Raw genomic sequence first — 17,580 nt, 5'->3', positions numbered from 1 at the left:
AAAGGTGAACCGCGTTATAGCGAGGGTTCACTGTATATGAAATAATTTATAAAATGCAACTGAGTAATTTGTAGAATGGCTGCATATCTGAGTTTATCTAGGTGTATCTGAGACTTCATTCTCATGCCTGGCCTCATAATGCTTCAGCATTGAAAATGTGGATTTATTTAAATAAGACAGTTTAGTCAAACATATGCGACACTTAATGCAGAACATGATATGAAAGCAAACTAAGAGTCAGTTTCAGCTGAATTTGGGTTCAGATAGATAAAGTAGAAGCTGGCAAGAACCGGATGAAACGACAAAATGAAAACAAATTTATTTTCCAATATAAGATCAAAATGGTCCCACAGTGCAGAAACCTTCCTTTGAGGTTGCTCCATAGTTGACGCTGTTCCGTAAAAGATCAATAATTAGTTTGGCAAATGCATTTGACAGATTGACAGATTCGCTTCCCAATAAACACAGTTTGGCGCGTTAATGTCATTTCGAAACAGTTTCTGTATCGGTCACGTGACTTGCTGAAACCAATATGCGCACCGACACGGGTTTTGGTCTGTGGGCTTGACACATGCGCCGACCCATCACTAGTGTTAACAGTGATAGGGATTGATTGGATGATAGACCAGTAGATTGACAGATAATAGTATGGATAGATAGGTGAATGAAAGGATTAGTGAAAAGCACTAAAACTATATGGATGAATGAACGCATAGGTGGACAGAAAGATGGACTGATAGCCATCTAACTGAACGGATAGATCGTAATCAAACCTATGGACAAATTGACGGAGAAAAACTCCAATTAACTGAGTAACATTACAGCTGGTATCAGCTGATGTTGGTCAGTCTTTAATATTAATTTCCTGAAATTAAGTGAAATATTAGAGACATATTTCCATCTTGTTGACTTTTGTGTATTTTGGTATCAAAAGGGTAGGGGAACAAATTTTACACACACACACGCATATATATTTGCAATATTAACATCAGCCCAAAATTTTCATATTGGGCTGAGAATAAATCATTTAACTTGTAACCTTGTTCTAAATGCTGATATTGCTCAGATGATCCTAACTGCTTCCTATTAGTGATGTGGCATAAAACACAAAGTACACATTTATGTTTTAAAACTTTATTTGTCCCCAGGTTATAAAAGCTCAAAACAATCACAATGAAATTCAAACACAAACATTTGAGGAAATCGTGAAAACTATAAACATGTATGACCAAAGTTTCACTAAGAGACTTGGATGTGTTGCAGATAAATCGGCTTCTCCTGGCAGAGTTCCTCATCTCCAGATGCTGGGACTAACTGTTGCTGAAACAATATTAGGGAAAAAATACCAAGTTTTTTTTCTTTTTTTTTTTAAATCAACTGTGATACGGCTTCACTCTTCCACACAAAACACTCAACGTCGTCTCCGGTCTGGACTTCTGCTGCGTCTCCGTCCGCCTCCCCTATAACACAAGTCACATTACATCAGCCTGAGGGTGTAACAAAATAAACTAGCATGTTGGTTAACTCAAATTAACTTACATTAATTTATTATTTTTAAATTAAAATCTAAAAATTAGAATAACCATATTAAACACAAGGTTGCTTGTTTGAATATGTTTAAAAGCATTGTGAGTCACATGAAGTTGACTGTGACAAATATTTCAAGCTATGCATATTTTAAAGCAGTAGATAAAATCAAAATAAGGCCAAAAGCCTCACCTCCTCTTGTTCTTCGGGGGTCCTCTGACAAACGCCCAGTCTACACTGATAGTCTGGCCCATCAGGTCCTGACCATTGAGGCCCTCCATGGCTGCTTGCGCTTCTTTGTACGTCTCATACTCCACTAGTGCGTAACCCTGAGATAAAGATTGAAAATATCACATGCATCATCAGAAAATTACAAAAAAAGACATACATTTATTTATTTTTGGATCTAACACTGCCACTGTTTATACAAAGTATTTTAGCAGATTAAATATGGCACAAAAGACGTACAACTACAAAGCAGACAGTCCATTTCTACTGTATAACTAAGACAGTGCTGCCACCTTGTGGATTTGAAATGAATATACATTTGGACAACACAAAAACAAAAAATATGCAAAAAATATTTCAAACTACTTTCATTAAATTGAAAATGATCTTTAAAGATCATATAAAGTTTGTCAACACATATTAGCAAATATTCTGACAACTGGCTTTAGGCAAACAAAGTCAGTTTAATTAAAATATGAGAAATATTTGCAGAGTAAAGGGATCCAAAAGTATCTTAACCAGAAAATGTTTTACTATTAACCTAAATAGAGGAAGGTTTGTAGAGCAAAATTAATCAACTAAAACTATTAGTGTTTATAATTAGAAAGACTATTTTTTAGGTACCATCACAAAATTTATATGAATAACATGTTTTTTTTTCTTTCTTCAAATTATGAAGAGAAAATCGCAGATTTTTTGGTGTTTTTTTGTCGTAGTTAAAGGACAAGAACGAGTTGGTCATAAACTTTGCAAATGTAAAAGTTTTAATACCGCATGCAAGTCATAATCTGACAGTATTGTCCTTACCTTCAGGTAACCTGTTCTTCGATCAAGGTTAAGATGCAGGTTTTTGATTTCTCCAAACTCTGAAAACTTGTCATGGATGTCCTCCTCTGTGGCCTCCTCATGCACACCAGTCACAAACAGGATCCAGCCCTCCACCGCTGCAGCAAACAAACAAAAATATATCAAATCCTTTCACTTCCTACAAATCCCCTGGGAAATTTAACACAGTAGTGTAGTTATATTACTAACTAAATAGTAAATTAACTGTTAAAATAAAACTGAAGACATTTGCTTGTTAGTGCATGTCTGGGGTCAAATATGGAGTCAGTAAAGAAGGGATAAATGATTAACAACAAATAATTAATACTAAAATAATTCTAAGAGAAAGTTTAGTTTAGGACTTACATCTCTGAGGACCTGGTTCATCCCCATCTTGTTCCACAGTATCATAGTCCTCTTTAGCTCTGGACCTGGATCCCTCCTCTGTAATCCACAACATGTTTTTTTTTTTTTTTTTAAATAACTGAATATATTTTCTACCAGTTCAGGAAGGTTTTATCATGAGGTAATGAAAATGACCAGAGGAAGTTACCCAAGCCGAAGCCTCGTCCTTTTCTCTTCTTGGCCTTCTCTTTCAGCTTGTGGATGCTCTCTGAGGACAGGAAGAGAAGGTCAGTGAGGAAAATTTAAAAGGTGATTTTAATTGGCCGATACAGATAAATTATGCTCAGTATTTTATGTATATTTAATTTGGCAAATATGTCTGTTTCCATTTCCGCCCAGTTGTTCTGATTTCTTTGGGCATTAGAGGAAATTACTAGTTGCCTGAATTACAGCTTATTTATTTTCCTGCAAAATAGCCAAAGCTAGGGTGCTGGAGGAAAAGCTACAATTTAACAATAAAGTTTAACAAACCACAGTTTCAAAGGTCAAATCAATACTTGAAGTAACCAATAAAGTGTGGAGACTTGAAAATCAGTTTCACTTGTGAAAGTTAACTAAAAGGCGTGACAACTATTCTGTTTAGTGTAGAATAATCTAGTCTATGTTTGAGTCTAAATAGTTTAGTTTTTTTTTAACTACAGCAGATTAAAGGTGCTCTAAGACGAAAAGTTTTTACCGGCTTCGTATATATCATCACATATGAAAAGTCTGTAAGTTCTATTAAAAATATATATTTACACTCTTTGATGTGATCAAAATTCTTCATTTTATCCATGTTTTAACAATTTCTTTTAATGAGCTGATACTGTACGGCTATTTTATGTTTTTCTAGGTCATCTTCTGATCAGCCGTTTATGATATATGTCTCCTGTATAAAGCGTTTTTACTTACATTACTGATAAAATAACAAAACTGAACATTGATTTTACGGTTTCTATAAGGGTTTTTGTTGTTAGCCAGCGGGTAATCTGAGCTGCACAACTTCACGACACTGTTGATCAGATACATTACAGATAAAACAACAACAAATTGATACGTTATCCTCCAAAAATGTATTTAGTCTTTAAATAGCCAAACTATAGCTGCCTGGCTAGGTAACTAACACGCAGAGACTGAACGAAATAACAGTTAGCATTGTTAGCTTAGCTCGTTAGCTGGGGCCTGGCAACCCGCAGAGTGGCCGTTTTATCTGTTTTCACAATTCACGAGAAAAATAAACCTAAAACGGGCCTATCACTTGTACATTAAGAAAACGAACCCTACGGCAACAAAATAATGTAGTCACCATCACCATCCTCATCCATAGGAAAGTCTTCGCCTCCCGCCTCATGAAGATCTAACACGTCCGCCATGATGCCGCTCTCTGTGTACACTAGCGTGTGTTCTTCTTTGTATTGGTTCAGCTTTACTGCCACCTAGTGGACTGGGTGTCTTTCTGTAAACAACTCGCTGATGTTTTTCTGGGCTTGGCGCTGTTTTACTGCCATCCACTGGACTGCATGTGTGTGGGACATCAGCCATGAAATTTTCCAAATTTTATTAATAACTCCCCTTTTTTGAATGACAAATTTCAACAGCTTGTAGTAGACTCATGAACCTTTTATTGATTGGGCAACAACAATCCATACAATAATAGTTACTATTCTGAAGATTATAATATTATGCTAGTCTAACAAAAACATTTTCAGTTCAATCAACATGTCTTTTGTTCAGCAGCTGAATATTGTTTGTATTTTTTTTAATATGTACTACTGATTTTATATTTACTAATTATATAGTTCCCTTTTTTAAACTGTACTGACATTTTTATGTTTTATGTGAATTTAGTTCTGCATTGTCTTTAAAGTGCTGAAGACAATAAAGTGAATCTTGTATTTGCTAAGATATCATTGCTGGTATTGTTCTGTTTTGTCATTATTTTTAATACACACCTGTATGCTCCTAAATATTTGTTGTAATTAAAAAGTGTGTACTTTTTAAAACACAACTGTAAATCATAGAATATAAATAATAATCTGTAAAATTAACATAAATATTACATTTTAGACAAAAAGATAAATTAGCATAATTTAATTAAAAACTATATAGATTTTAAAATGTACATAATTCTTCAATATTAAAACTCATGAAATAACTACATGATATAAAACAGAATCAAAAGATTCAAAAACCATATAAGTTGACCCTAAAATGTAGGAAACTAATACATTTAAAATTTTCTTTTAAGACCCTTTTGATAATGTGAAAAATGCATTTTCTCCTTTTTTGTCACATTAACATTTGAAATCATTAAACAAATTATATATAAAAAATATAACCTGAGTAAACATAAAAGCAGTTAACAAATGATTATTTTGTTTATTCAGTTTTATAAAGTATTTGTCTCATTAACAGGGGTGTAAAACTAACAGCATTTCAGACAGAGAATGTCATCCACATTAAAACAGAGTGGTGGCAGTGTGATGATGGGGGCCTGATTTGCTACTTAACAACCCAAAATGTTTTCTTTAATTATCAGAATCATGAATTTTACATTGTAGGAGAAAATCTTGAGAATCGGCCATCTGTCAGCTCACAACCTCATTATCAATGTTCACCTGTGCAACGTGAAGCACATCACCATTAAATCGTTTTTATTTAGTCAAATAAAAAAAAAACTCTGCAAAGAAGAGTCAGACAAAATTCCTGCACAGTGATGTAAAAGACTTCATGTCAGGTTTTCCAAAATCGATGGCAATTTCTTCCAGTAGGGATGAGACTACCAGCAACAATTACATGACAGCGTGGATGCAAAGTTTTTTCCTCTTAATACATGGGATTCTTATTCTTCTAAGAATAAGAATTTGGGAAAAAAAATAAAGATTAGAAAAGACTCAAAACAAACATCATTCTGTTGTTGGTGTCTCATGGAGGCGAATACAGTTTCAGAAATGAACTCAGCCAGAGATTTTCTTTGTGATCGTTTTATTACTCTCATTGTTCCTGAAGGAGCACAGCACAATATCAAGACTTTAAAAAAGCAGACAGAAATGCAGGTTGCCATAGTGATGCTATGAATGTCCAACCTTGCATACTGCTGTGAGAATGTGAAAAAGGAGACGAGAGGAGTATTTTTGTGCACTAAAAAATCCTTCAAAAAGACTTAAAGAATTATTTAGAAATATAAGGGCTGAACCTTGGAAAATGAAGACAAACTAGCAGATCAAATGTTCTTGTAAAGTGAACAGTTGATGTGTGGTGAGTTTATCAGGAGCTGCTGCAGATCGTTAGGTAACTGCTGATAAAATGGAGCAAATGGGATGTGAGACTTTATCTTGACCTGTTTTTCATCAGATGACCCTTGTTTCAGCAGAACAGCCCACAACATCATAAAAATGAGCTCAGCTGCCAGTGCAGGACACAATTTCAGATCAAAAGGCACAAAAATTAATTCTGCCTCCAATTGCTGAGGAGAAAATACAAGATATTATTAGCTTCTTTTTTTATGTAGGTTGTTGAATGCCTCAAATCCTAATCGAAATGGAAGCTGAAGGTTCTTAAGTGTTTTATTACCTGAGCAGGCCTGCTTACTGCGAGTTTGTCCGACTGCAGCTGAGATTTTCTCCTTGAAGTGAAAAAAAGGAATTCGTTTGACAGACTTACTGAACAGATCAACAGGTTTTCCAGGCTTCCTAACCATACACTCAATCAGATTTAAAAAGGTGTGGCAAATGCAAACCAATGGTGTCATCCAGGGCAGTTAATGTAAAGTACAACAAGCTGTTAAAATGAGAATCTCCTACAACAACAGTCTTCAGTCAGAACTGTCTTCAGATTTGTTGCAAGACTGACTGCTACTGGAGATCCTTCCTGCCAACACCATCAGCATCCATTATCTATGAAGATAATTCAGTTTAAAATCAGTTTGGAAAGCGTTGGTTTACAAAAAAGTTAATTAATCCAATCAGACATCTGTTCCAACTGATCCCAGTTATCATCCAGTTCAGTTTATTAATGATTAATTGATTTAAAAAGTCTTACATCAAAGAAAACCCAGCAGATTGCCTGGAGTCATTAACTTGCAATATTTACTTCTCCTAAGCATGCAGTGACAGTGGAGAGGAAAAACTCACCTTCAACTGGATGAATCTGTTCAAAAAGAACTGAACTGAACTGAACTGAATAAAATTGTGTTGAATAACATCAGAAACTCATGCAATGTCAGTATTACTGTAAAACATTGCAGTGACAACATATGTTGCAACAAATCCATATTTTTCATGGATCTTCTTTTTCTCATCTTACTGCTGCTGACCAAACCTCAGAACAACACGACAGTCAACCCAACCAATCAGAGATCTAATAAGGAGATTTAAATACGTTGTGAAAGTTTTTCTTAATTTTTTGGATTTGTCTCCACTGCTTCAGAGGTCAGAACCCAAACTATTCCTGCATGAGGAAGTTTGGATGTTCATAACCAACCAAAACAAACAACAACTATAACAAAAAGTGAGAAATTCAAACATTTCCATGGACTGACAGGTTCCTGAGCAAGAAGTATGTCTTCACTTCAAAATCTACACCTTTAAGATTTTGCTAAAATTTGCCATGACTTGAAATATGTTTAGAGGAGTCAAGGTCACTGTACCAACTGCCAAGCAAAGCATGGAGGTGGCAGCATAATGCAGTGGAGCTAAATCACTAGAACTGCTGCCTTGCAGAAAGTAGATACTTGGACTTCACCCCACGCAAACATCCAAGCTGGCAAACATTAAGCTTCAGGAATGGCTTCATCCTGGTGGATATTTGTTCGAAAGCTGGAAACTAATCAATTTAAAAGAACTCTGGAGGGGTCAAAAAGTCAGCCAGAAGCTTGATGACAGCTACAAAGTGGTGCAACCTGCAAACAATCTTTACATTTGAGAGTTTATATGCATAAACTCTGAGAAAATCCCTGATAAATTCAAACATGTTCTCCCAATTCTTGCTTTTAAGTTTCTTGAAGTTGTCTAAGAACAACTGAAATGGAAAAAAAACTCCAACAAATTAATGAATGAATTTGTAATTAGCAGATTTGTTTTTTTCTGCGTTTTTTGAAAAATGAGCTGCTTTGCTGTTGAAACCTTGATATTGATCCAGAAACTTCAGCTAAATCAGTTGAAATGTCTTGGAACTAAAGTAAAAATGCATCCTAAAAGTGAAGCAATCCCATCAAACATCCTGTGTGTACCTGACTTCCTCAAGCTGGAGCTTGGAGCTTGTGTTTCCAGCTCGTATCACAGAGGGAGGACTTTGCACCCCTCTTGTCACAGACGGTGTCAAACATCAAGGTTCAGACAGCACAGTGTTAGATCTGACCTTTTAAAGCCACATCTTCTCACCGGAGGTGATTAAAGTCTGAGTAATGGTGATTAACTCATCCTGCACTGCTATAAAAGCCTCTGACATTCTGACAGAGGGCACCATCAAGTCCAAGAACCCCAGGAGTGAAGGTGAGTCTCCTTTTCAAGGCGTTTGGTTGTACAATCTGATCAGAGAGCTTAACATGCGCAGCTTCAGAAAATACCCTGAGCTGCTCAGAGAGCTGATCTTTTCTCTGTGTTTAGGTTTGTGCTACTCCTCTGCAGCCATGAAGTTCTCCCTGGTCGCCACTATTCTTGTTGTGCTGGCTGTTGCTCACGGTGAAGCATATTTAAAGAAATATTATCACTATATTTACATCTAAGCCACATGCTGCTACATTAAAATCCCTAAAAAATAAAAGTTTAGGACAAAATAAAAGTGTAAAAACTAATTCCAGCTGAAAGGTAAACTGTCTCCTGAAAACTGCTTCAATCTCAGGCTCTGAGGCCAGGTCGCTGGTGAGGCGTGAGGTCCAGGCTGAGGTGGACAGGATCACCCAGCTCCTCAGGGACATGTCCACCAGCGTCACCATGGCAACCCAGGACATGGTGGAGAAGATGAAGGCTCTGGAGATGACCAACACTGCCCAGTAAGACAACTTCAGCTTTAGTTTGGACAGAACAGGAATGTTTCTGTTGTTAAGTCATCTGATGACAGCGCCTAGCAAAAATATTCAAACCTTTGGAAGTGTTTCACCTGACAATATAAAACATGCATTTTCCTGGGATCTCGTGAGACTAGCATAAAGTAGTGCATGATTGTGAAGTGGAAGAGAAAAATCAACATGATTTACATGCTTTGTCTTCAGAGTTAATCATTTATAGAGCTGCCTTTCACTGCAGTTTCTCTGAGGTATGTCTCTGCAGTATTAGACACAGTAAAAACCCTAAGCTGATTGCCCTTTGGTAACACAACCAGATTTCTAATAAATACCTGCAGTCCTCGAATGTTTCATAAAAGATTTCTGCAGAGAGAGAAATCACACATCAGGTGGAATGCAAAGTGCAAATTTTCTTCATTTCTATTAATTACAGCACAAATGCTAATGCACAAGCATTTGTTCCTCCTTTCTTAAAATAGGGGACCTATTTAATGATCTACTACTAAATCACAAATTTGTATCACATGGAAAAGTCACGTTTAATTGACTTTTTAGCAGACATTAGGGTGACCTCCTGTGAGCTCCAAGAAAATCGAAAAGCAGGATGAACAAGATTCACCAATCCTACAGTCTCTACCACCTTTCCACATCTAGAAACTTCATTTTAAAATATTTGTCCTCTTTTAAATACCGGCTCAAACTCAATCGGATCTGAAGGGGAGAATTTGTGAACATAAATTTAGATCCATGTCATGAATACCTTGATTGAAACCATTGATCTATCCTTTACTTAGCTGAATCAATATTATAATCAACTTCCCACAGCATGATGCTGCCACCATAGTGGCTCAAAATAGACATGATGTGATGAGGACACACCTTCGCCCTCATGTTTTCTGCTGGGTGAACATTTTGTTTTCGTAAAGATCAGATTTGAAGAGTGCAGGGTTTAATGGCTGCAGGTTTTCCCACCTGAGTTGGGGATCTCTGCACCTCCTCCAGAGGTTCAGGCTACTTGGCAGTTCCTGAGATTAATGGACTTCATAGAAAATTTGGATAATGCAGATTACATGAAACAGAGAAGATGTTTTTTATTAACTAAGATGACTTCTAAGGCCAGTTTGTTGCACTGGATTTCATTTGTTGTTGTAAAGGGGGATGAAAACACATGCACACCGCACTTTTCAGATTTTTATTATTTAAAAAAAATGTTTCAGTTAGCTTTACAATTGTGCACTACATTTATTGTTTTTTTTTTCCACACAAAATCTAAAGAAAATATAATATTATTTTAGGTTGTAACAAGACAAAAAAAAAAATCATTGAATAATTTCAGAATCCAAGAAGAGGCAGTTCCCACTTTACAAATTTGACTTTATTTTAATGTGTGAGTCTTGAGTATTTGTAAGACGCTGCGATATGAATCATATTTATACATTTTTCTCCATGTTTTCATGTTTGACATCTGGTTCTGTTCACTACAGGACGTACATGGAGGACAGCCAGGTGAAGATCCAGCCTCTGGTGGAACAGGTCCAGTCCGAGGCAGCCAAGCTGCAGGAGCAGGTCAAGCCCCTCATCTCCAATATCGAGGAGCGCGTCCGGCCCCTGACGGACGATTTCAACGCTCAGTTCCTGACCGACAACCTCCAGAACCAGGTGAAGCCCCTGACCAACATGATGGAGAAGTTCCTCCAGCAGGTGATGGAGCAGTCCAAGGCCCTGCTGTCACCCCAGTGAATGCTCCGGCTGGACAAACACCCAGAATGGACTGGAGTGCAGAATCCGCTCTGAACACTAAAGACTTTACTGTTTCACTGAGAAGCTTAAACTGCATCATTAAAGTTCTCTGAAAGTCATCAGTTTTTCCTGCTTTTTACTCATGTTCATGTCTAAGAAACTAAAAATATTAGATAATAAAGATGAAATAAAGTGAATCTGCATCTGATCAGATCAGTGCAATAAGATGCATCTCTAAGCTGCAGGTTTCCGGATTTTCCTTCATTCATGGTTCAAAGTGCAGAAGGATTATCGAACTCATCTGAGTCCTGCAGTAATTCATGCAGCTTCAGCCAATCAGAAAGCTTAAAAACACAAATCTGTTTCCTCAAAACATGGTAAACAACTGTGTAAAGACTTTAACACATTTAAAGAACATAAAATAATCATTTTTAGTGTTTGAACATCTAACACAGATTATTATATAGCAAAAGAGTTCAGTTTTCTGCAGAAAATCCTCAATGTGACTGATTACAAGTCTGGTTTTATAAAGTGTATAAATACACGGCAGGATTTTTCATGGAAGGATTGTATTAGTGTGCTTATGCCTCGAAGCAGGGAGGGAGACAATGACTTGTTGTCTGTCTAAAAGCAAAACAACAAAATCACTAGTCTTCCACTCCACTCCGGACCAACTGGACCCCTCATGCACAACTTCAGATTTTATTTCTGCCCATTTTAGTGGAAATTTCAGGAATTTAAATGTCATTCCTGGAGCAAACATAGGTGTTAAGACAGGGCGGATGTTGAGGGAACCTTGGTGGGGGCTGAAGGCCGCAGGCTGCAGCGCCGCAGCAGAACTGGCAGTCCTGATCAGCCTTCTCCTTGTCCTCGCAGAGATTAAACCAGCCGGCTTCAGAAACATTCTGCTCAGACATGACAGCCTTTCACTCAACAGCTTTCATTCTTCAAAGCAGCAGTTTCAAGAGTCACAGCATTCACCTCTGACCCCAGAATTCTGCTCGACCTTCAGTTTCTCTGATTCAGACACTCGATTCAGAGAGATCCGGTGTCCTCAGAGAGGACAGGAAGGACGGCATGGGTCAGCGTCGGGGTTATCTGCTGCTCTCATCCCAAGTTTGGTGGTGACCATGAGAGCTGGAACAGAGAGAGAAAACAGCGTCTGACGAGCGGTTCTGGCACGCAGAGCGCCGAGCTCAGATGTCCATCTTTTACACAGCAGGAGAAAACGGAGAGGGAATCAACCCGGCATCTAAGATCTTTACCTGAACAAATATTTATGCAAATTTTACAGGTCAAATTTTCCATTTTCCTAGCAAATTTTATATCCACTGAGGAAAATCTGCAAATTTTTATGAATTAGTCCATATTTCAGGAATTACATGTCAAATATTCTGTTTTTCTCCTGTTCAGGATGATCAGAGTTCATTTGCAAAACACAAATTAATAGAATCATCGTACAGATTAGTTAAGAGCCGTACAAGGCTAAAAAATGATCCATTCAACCAGAAGGATTTTGCATCCGGTCCTTTAAGGTTCCCAGTTAACTCTCTAAAAGTGGCTGCATTAATTTAACATATCTGATGGAAATTGTTCGGTTTAATGACAACGACGATTATCGGATATTTATTGCAGCAGACGTCTGAATCCAGCCTCTGAGCGCAGACGCACAGGCGATTGTTTCTCATTGACATTTTGCCATTTTGTAAATGCTTTCATTGGAGACATGTTACACTGATGGGAACATGCAACACTGATGAATACATGTTGTACAGCAGGATTGATATATGCAGCTTATGCAGAAGCTCAGCCTGTAATCTCGAGTGTTTTAACCAATTAAATCCTGTCATAAATTTGAATCTTTGGAATCGATCCAGTCATTTAGTTTGCTGTCTAACCTTGGTTTTTGTGAACCAAGTTTTCTGGAAAATAAATGTTTAGCAGAGACGCACCAATCAGTCAGCCAGTGATCGGAACTGGCCGATTATCCCACTATCGGCTCTGATTGGTGAACTGATGAAGGGATGCTACAAATGTCGTATTGTTTCCCTATTTATTAAATCCATCAAAACTAAGAACAACCAACTTTTTGAGTCTAATAAAAATTAGCTAAAGTCTTCAGGATGCATGGTTTAATGGAGAAATTGGTCCAATTTAGTAAGTTTTTCATTTTTTGTTAGATTATCTTTTTTAAGGAACATGAAACACTTTTTTCTCATTCAAAAAGAAATAAAAATAAATCATGGAATCGCCCAAAATCTGAATCGGTTGTAGAGACTTTAGAGAAAAACCAGATATTGGCAACAACCAGGAAAAGTCTGATTGGTGCATCTCCACTTACTGTAGAAAGCATGATTTAAAACTGCCAACTCACTGGACTCTACTCCTGAACTGCCCAGATTTAGTTTTTTTACACGCACTTCTGCATAAATTCAAAGTATGCAACATTTTCCAGCATGCATGATGGGAGATTAGTGCTATTATGTCAGTTTTAATCATAATTTCTGTTCTAGGTGCAGCTAGAATTGAGATGAAGAGGTAAACCAGATTTGTCAGATGATTCTGTAGCCTTTTTATGTTAACACATAATATTCATGTGAGAAAAAGTGTGCGACATTGACAGATGATGAAACAAACATGAGTTGAAGTGAATAAAATGTCCATTAGAATTAAGAAACCTATAGAGGAAAATATGAAGCAGCACAGAGCGATGCAGGAAGCAGAGGTTTCACTGATGGGGAAATTGTTTCCACTTACCGCTTCTGAATTGAACACCTGGGGTCATCCACGCAGGGGGTCGATGGCCGCTGCACAAAAAGAACAATTTTCTTTGCAAAAAAAAAAAAAAAAAATAGAAGAAAAAGAAGAAGAAAGAAAACTGAATCTTAAAAGAAAATGTTTTCAAAAATGTACGCTTGGTCTCAGGGAAGATGACAAAATGACTCAGAGTTGAGGGTCTGAGATCTGCAGACCTGACAGCCACTGATGGCCTCTGCGGAGGAAAAGCACGTTCTGTCTCGGCTGGTCGGCGGAGAACAACTGATAGATGTGTTTTTGCTGGCACGGGTTATGTTTTTACTCAGGACTGACTGACAGACAGCCCCCATGCACACAGGTGCTATTCAAGGAAACTGTGTAAACGTGACGTCACAGAGAAAAATCTGGCCCATAAACCTTTTCCAGCACCAAAATCCCGCCCACTACATGTTGTTCATATCTTTCCCCATTTTTCCACTTCTCTGTCTCTCTCCTTGCTTTTCTTAAGCTTTTTGTCTTCCTGCCTTTCTAGACTTATATCGCCATAAAATACATTTCAACAAGCTACCATTCAGCAAACCTGCGGATAATTTCAATATTTCCGTTTTTAACTCTCTTGTTTTGCTGTCTCCTCATCTCACAGACTCATAAGAACACAATATAGCGTTAGCTGTCAATGCCAAATCAATAAGTGTTTGTTTTTCCTCTTCCACGTATAATTTGATTGTCTCTCTGTTGTTTTTGCGGCTGTTTCTTTTTCTTTTTTTTTTTTTTTTGAGGCGAAACCACCAAAAACGAAGCTTACCCCAATTTTCATAGCCCTCCAATTTGGAGCGCGGCTGCTTCCCTCTAATGCTGAAACACCACTTTGTGAAATTACAGTACAATTTTGAAAAGTAGAAACAGGCAGCAGGCAATTCAGGTGCTCAGCCTCCGCAACAATGGACCGCTGGCCTTGGTGATGGTTGCTAGGCGATGGAGGAAATACAATGGCCTCCTCTGAAACCAAAGGCCCTTAAGTGGACTGACAGGAGAGAAAGCACACACACATACATACATCCATACACAAACTCACAAAACAGAGCAATGCAGGGGAAAAGGAGCAAGTGAAGCTGTGCACCCCGCCTGCAGAAACATACCTGCTGCCTGTTCTGGACATGAAGAGCAGGCTCCAAGGAAAACAGCAGCTTCTCTTCCATCTGCATGCATATCTTCATTAAATCTGTTTAAATCAAAAGTTAAGGAGATTATTTAGCTTTCCCTTAGTCAACCTGACGGTGACTAAAGATGGAGGAACATTCTCACTGATCTCTGTCTCTCTGCAGCGTCATCTCTGTCCTTCATACATTCAAAAAACTGTACAAGCCAATCAAAAAACAACAAATATGTTATTGAAGAATTGGTCAATATTTACTGATCTGTAGAGTAGCACAAATACATCAAATCATACTTGATGTAACAATATCAATGTGGGCAATTTTGCAATTGCAAATGATTACTTAGGTGCAATATTTGGCATTCTGTTATAGTTTAAATGAAATGGATTACCACTCTGCATGCAACCTGACCCAGATTCAGGTGGCTGAAATGCTGAAGCTGGTGGTTTGGAGGGGTGGAGTCATGAAGACAGGAAAAATGGCAGAAAAGTTAGTAAAATGTGGGTTAATTGCAATATTAATACAATATTGCAAATCCAAATTTGCAAATATCTCACGGTGCAATAATTTCACTTGGCTGGATCCAATAATATGTAGATATTTTTGAAAATATCTGGATATATTTCAGCTGTTTGACTGGGTTGATATCACTTTAGTCTGAGGTCTGAACCATTCTGGCCTTGATTCTTTTGGACAAGAAATGTGTCATTGTTTTTGTGAGCAATCTTTTTTTTCCCCATAAAAACTAGACAAAAACTAAATAAAAATCTGGCCTGAAAGACTGGAACTATCACTGAAAAAATTAAAATCAAATAATAAAAACCAGGCAAGAAGAAAGTTAAGTGTAATTTTAGTCTTGTGAAAAGGAGAGAGGAGTTTAAAAAATAACCAAACAAACACAATCATCCTGAGAGTTACAAAGTTAATGAAGTGATATAAAAAAGTTAATATTTCATAAATACTTTCATTGTTCTGAACTGTAAAAACTTTGACATAATTATTATTGTTTCAATGACAAAATTTCAAATAGTTTCATGATTTTTTTGTTATTTTTATTGATTTTTATTTTGTTATGTTATTATTTATTATTTACCTATTATTTATTATTTATTATTTACCTATTATTTATTATTTATTATTTACCTTTATAACATCCAACAGTAAATTGGATGTTATATTTTATTGAAACAAAGTAATCATTTTATTGTTTTATATACCTGCCTAATTAAAATAAAATGATTCGATTTCCTGAGTCACTGAATGTTTGGGGTCCTTTTTACCATTAAACTAAAATTAAAGCAAGAAACATGGCAAACAATAGACAAATATTATGTGTTGTACATAACCTTTCCCATTTTTGAAGAGTTTAGTCTGTAGGTGTAAAACTTAACACTATCTGCATCAATCACTTTGGCCAATCACAAAACACCAAAAAAAAAAATTACAAAAAAAGAAGCCAATATTTTCCGAGAACCCCGGGGCAAACTTTAGCTACACTGAATCAGTCAGGGAAGTTTTCATGACCACTTTTCTAACTGCCTGTAGCAGCTAGCTGTACTGCAGCTGTTCTTTTAATTTCTCATTCCTAACTTCTGTAACCATGTGAAGAAAAACAACTTTTTATTCCTTTATGTTAGCAGATATTTAATGCTTTTACTTCTAAGAAAAATAAATGTATTTCTGATGAAAATACTGGGAAGGCTCTTTTTCTTCTCTGCGGCTAACAGACGTGTTGCAGGAAAGAGGGGCAAACTGAGCTTAACAGAGTTGCTGTTGTTTCAGGTGGATGAATGGGACAGTATGAGGTCATATACAGCACCACAACACAGTTTTAACTGATTGAAGTGACATTTGCAGGTGACTTTTCATGCTGCTTAATGTGCTGCAGCTGAGGAGTTAATTAGCTTTACGCCTGCATAATAGTGGCACTGCTCTTTTCCCTGGCGACTATTTCTTTAGGACTCACTCAGAATTTAGGACAAAGAGTGTAATCATGTTAACGGAATCAGATAGACAATACTAATAGTCATGGAAAAGGTTGTTAAAAGTTTATTTTAGGAAGCTCACAAGCTGTTTAATTGGATCTGTTTTGAGAAAATAGATGTATTTAGAGATGAAAAAGTTTAGGTAAACATCGAGTTATTCTTTCTTCAATGGGATGTTGAATCTGGTGGAAAATGACAGATAAAGCAGATAGTTTCTAATATAGCAAGAAAAATACAGGTATGTCTCAATAAATCTCAGTATGCAATCCCATGAGGCCAGCTGGTCAGACTAAAAGTAACTTTTTAAATATGAAATATTAAGCAGGTATTCAGCAGAGTTTTTATTAGGATCACATTTCTGTCTTTAAAATGTTTTTTAGTCTGAAGTGATATTCTAATTGTAAAGGTGTTTTTATTAGCTGTAAGCAGAAAATCATCATAATTAACCGAAACAACAGTGTAAAGCATCAGTCTGTTTTTAATAATCTATATACTGTGTTTCACTTGGAGCTACTGATGATATATAATAATATTCTTATCACCTGGTGTCCATGGAATCACCTTTTTAACAAGAAAAACATATTTAAAAGAAACTTTTGAGCAAAATATATGAAGTTATTTCTAGCCAGTAATTCTTGAATATATATTTTGTTTGAATAAATAGGTACTTTTTTTTTTTTTTGTCCAGGTCTCGGGTTGTTTGAATTGGTTTTCGGTTTTGTTCATTTCTGGTTAGTTTCTTTCTTTGATTCGATCAGTCGTGTTTCTGTTTTACTTTGGTTCAGTCCTTTCTTAGTGTTTACAGTTTATTGTGTTTATTTCTTGTGTTGTTCTTAGATACTCTAGTTTCATATCTTTAGTTACGCCTTAGTGTTAGACTCCCTCTGTCCCTCGCCCCCTGTGCCACTTTCTCTCTCTCTCTCCCCTCACACCTGCAGCCCGTCTCTGCTGTCGAGAAAAGTCGAGCTCATCC

At 36.8% G+C, this 17,580-nt stretch overlaps 2 protein-coding genes across 4 annotated transcripts; one reads left to right on the top strand and one right to left on the bottom strand.

Moving 5' to 3' along the window:
- Positions 1-1,118: 1,118 nt before the first annotated feature.
- On the bottom strand, positions 1,119-4,385 carry rbm8a (RNA binding motif protein 8A). 3 transcript variants are annotated; one of them, XR_001426357.1, is made up of 7 exons: positions 4,271-4,384; positions 3,134-3,193; positions 2,947-3,024; positions 2,563-2,699; positions 1,720-1,856; positions 1,312-1,460; positions 1,119-1,278 (listed from the first exon to the last, which is right to left on the bottom strand). XR_001426357.1 is itself a non-coding variant. In XM_015043870.1 (6 exons), exons 1-6 carry the CDS (start codon positions 4,335-4,337, stop codon positions 1,412-1,414), a joined length of 522 nt encoding a protein of 173 aa, XP_014899356.1. In that variant the 5' UTR covers positions 4,338-4,385; the 3' UTR covers positions 1,119-1,411. The 3 variants fall into 3 exon arrangements, 2 of the variants coding, with proteins under 2 accessions (XP_014899356.1, XP_014899355.1); XM_015043870.1 differs by having other exon boundaries at positions 1,119-1,460; positions 4,277-4,385; XM_015043869.1 differs by having other exon boundaries at positions 1,119-1,460.
- A 3,993-nt stretch (positions 4,386-8,378) lies between these two features.
- LOC106954408 (type-4 ice-structuring protein LS-12-like) lies at positions 8,379-10,827 on the top strand. The gene is made up of 4 exons (XM_015043878.1): positions 8,379-8,456; positions 8,571-8,645; positions 8,806-8,956; positions 10,453-10,827. The coding sequence occupies exons 2-4, from the start codon at positions 8,594-8,596 to the stop codon at positions 10,706-10,708; spliced, it is 459 nt and encodes a 152-aa protein (XP_014899364.1). The 5' UTR covers positions 8,379-8,456; positions 8,571-8,593; the 3' UTR covers positions 10,709-10,827.
- The last annotated feature ends 6,753 nt before the right edge of the window (positions 10,828-17,580 follow it).

The sequence above is a fragment of the Poecilia latipinna genome, unplaced genomic scaffold (assembly GCF_001443285.1).
Source record: "Poecilia latipinna isolate Pla-1442-1.1 unplaced genomic scaffold, P_latipinna-1.0 Scaffold654, whole genome shotgun sequence".
In the NCBI taxonomy this organism is placed as follows: domain Eukaryota; kingdom Metazoa; phylum Chordata; class Actinopteri; order Cyprinodontiformes; family Poeciliidae; genus Poecilia; species Poecilia latipinna.
Note: the sequence above shows the minus strand (reverse complement) of the source record. Positions and strands in the feature narration are given on the sequence as shown.

Coding starts and splice junctions, on each gene's coding strand:
- rbm8a (XM_015043869.1), bottom strand. CDS start 4,337: ATGGCGGACGTGTTAGATCTTCATGAGGCGGGAGGCGAAGACTTTCCT. Junction 3,025..3,133: donor AGGACGAGGCTTCGGCTTGG/GTAACTTCCTCT, acceptor TGTGGATTACAG/AGGAGGGATCCAGGTCCAGA. Junction 1,461..1,719: donor CCCCCGAAGAACAAGAGGAG/GTGAGGCTTTTG, acceptor CTTGTGTTATAG/GGGAGGCGGACGGAGACGCA.
- LOC106954408 (XM_015043878.1), top strand. CDS start 8,594: ATGAAGTTCTCCCTGGTCGCCACTATTCTTGTTGTGCTGGCTGTTGCT. Junction 8,646..8,805: donor TGTGCTGGCTGTTGCTCACG/GTGAAGCATATT, acceptor CTTCAATCTCAG/GCTCTGAGGCCAGGTCGCTG. Junction 8,957..10,452: donor GAGATGACCAACACTGCCCA/GTAAGACAACTT, acceptor TGTTCACTACAG/GACGTACATGGAGGACAGCC.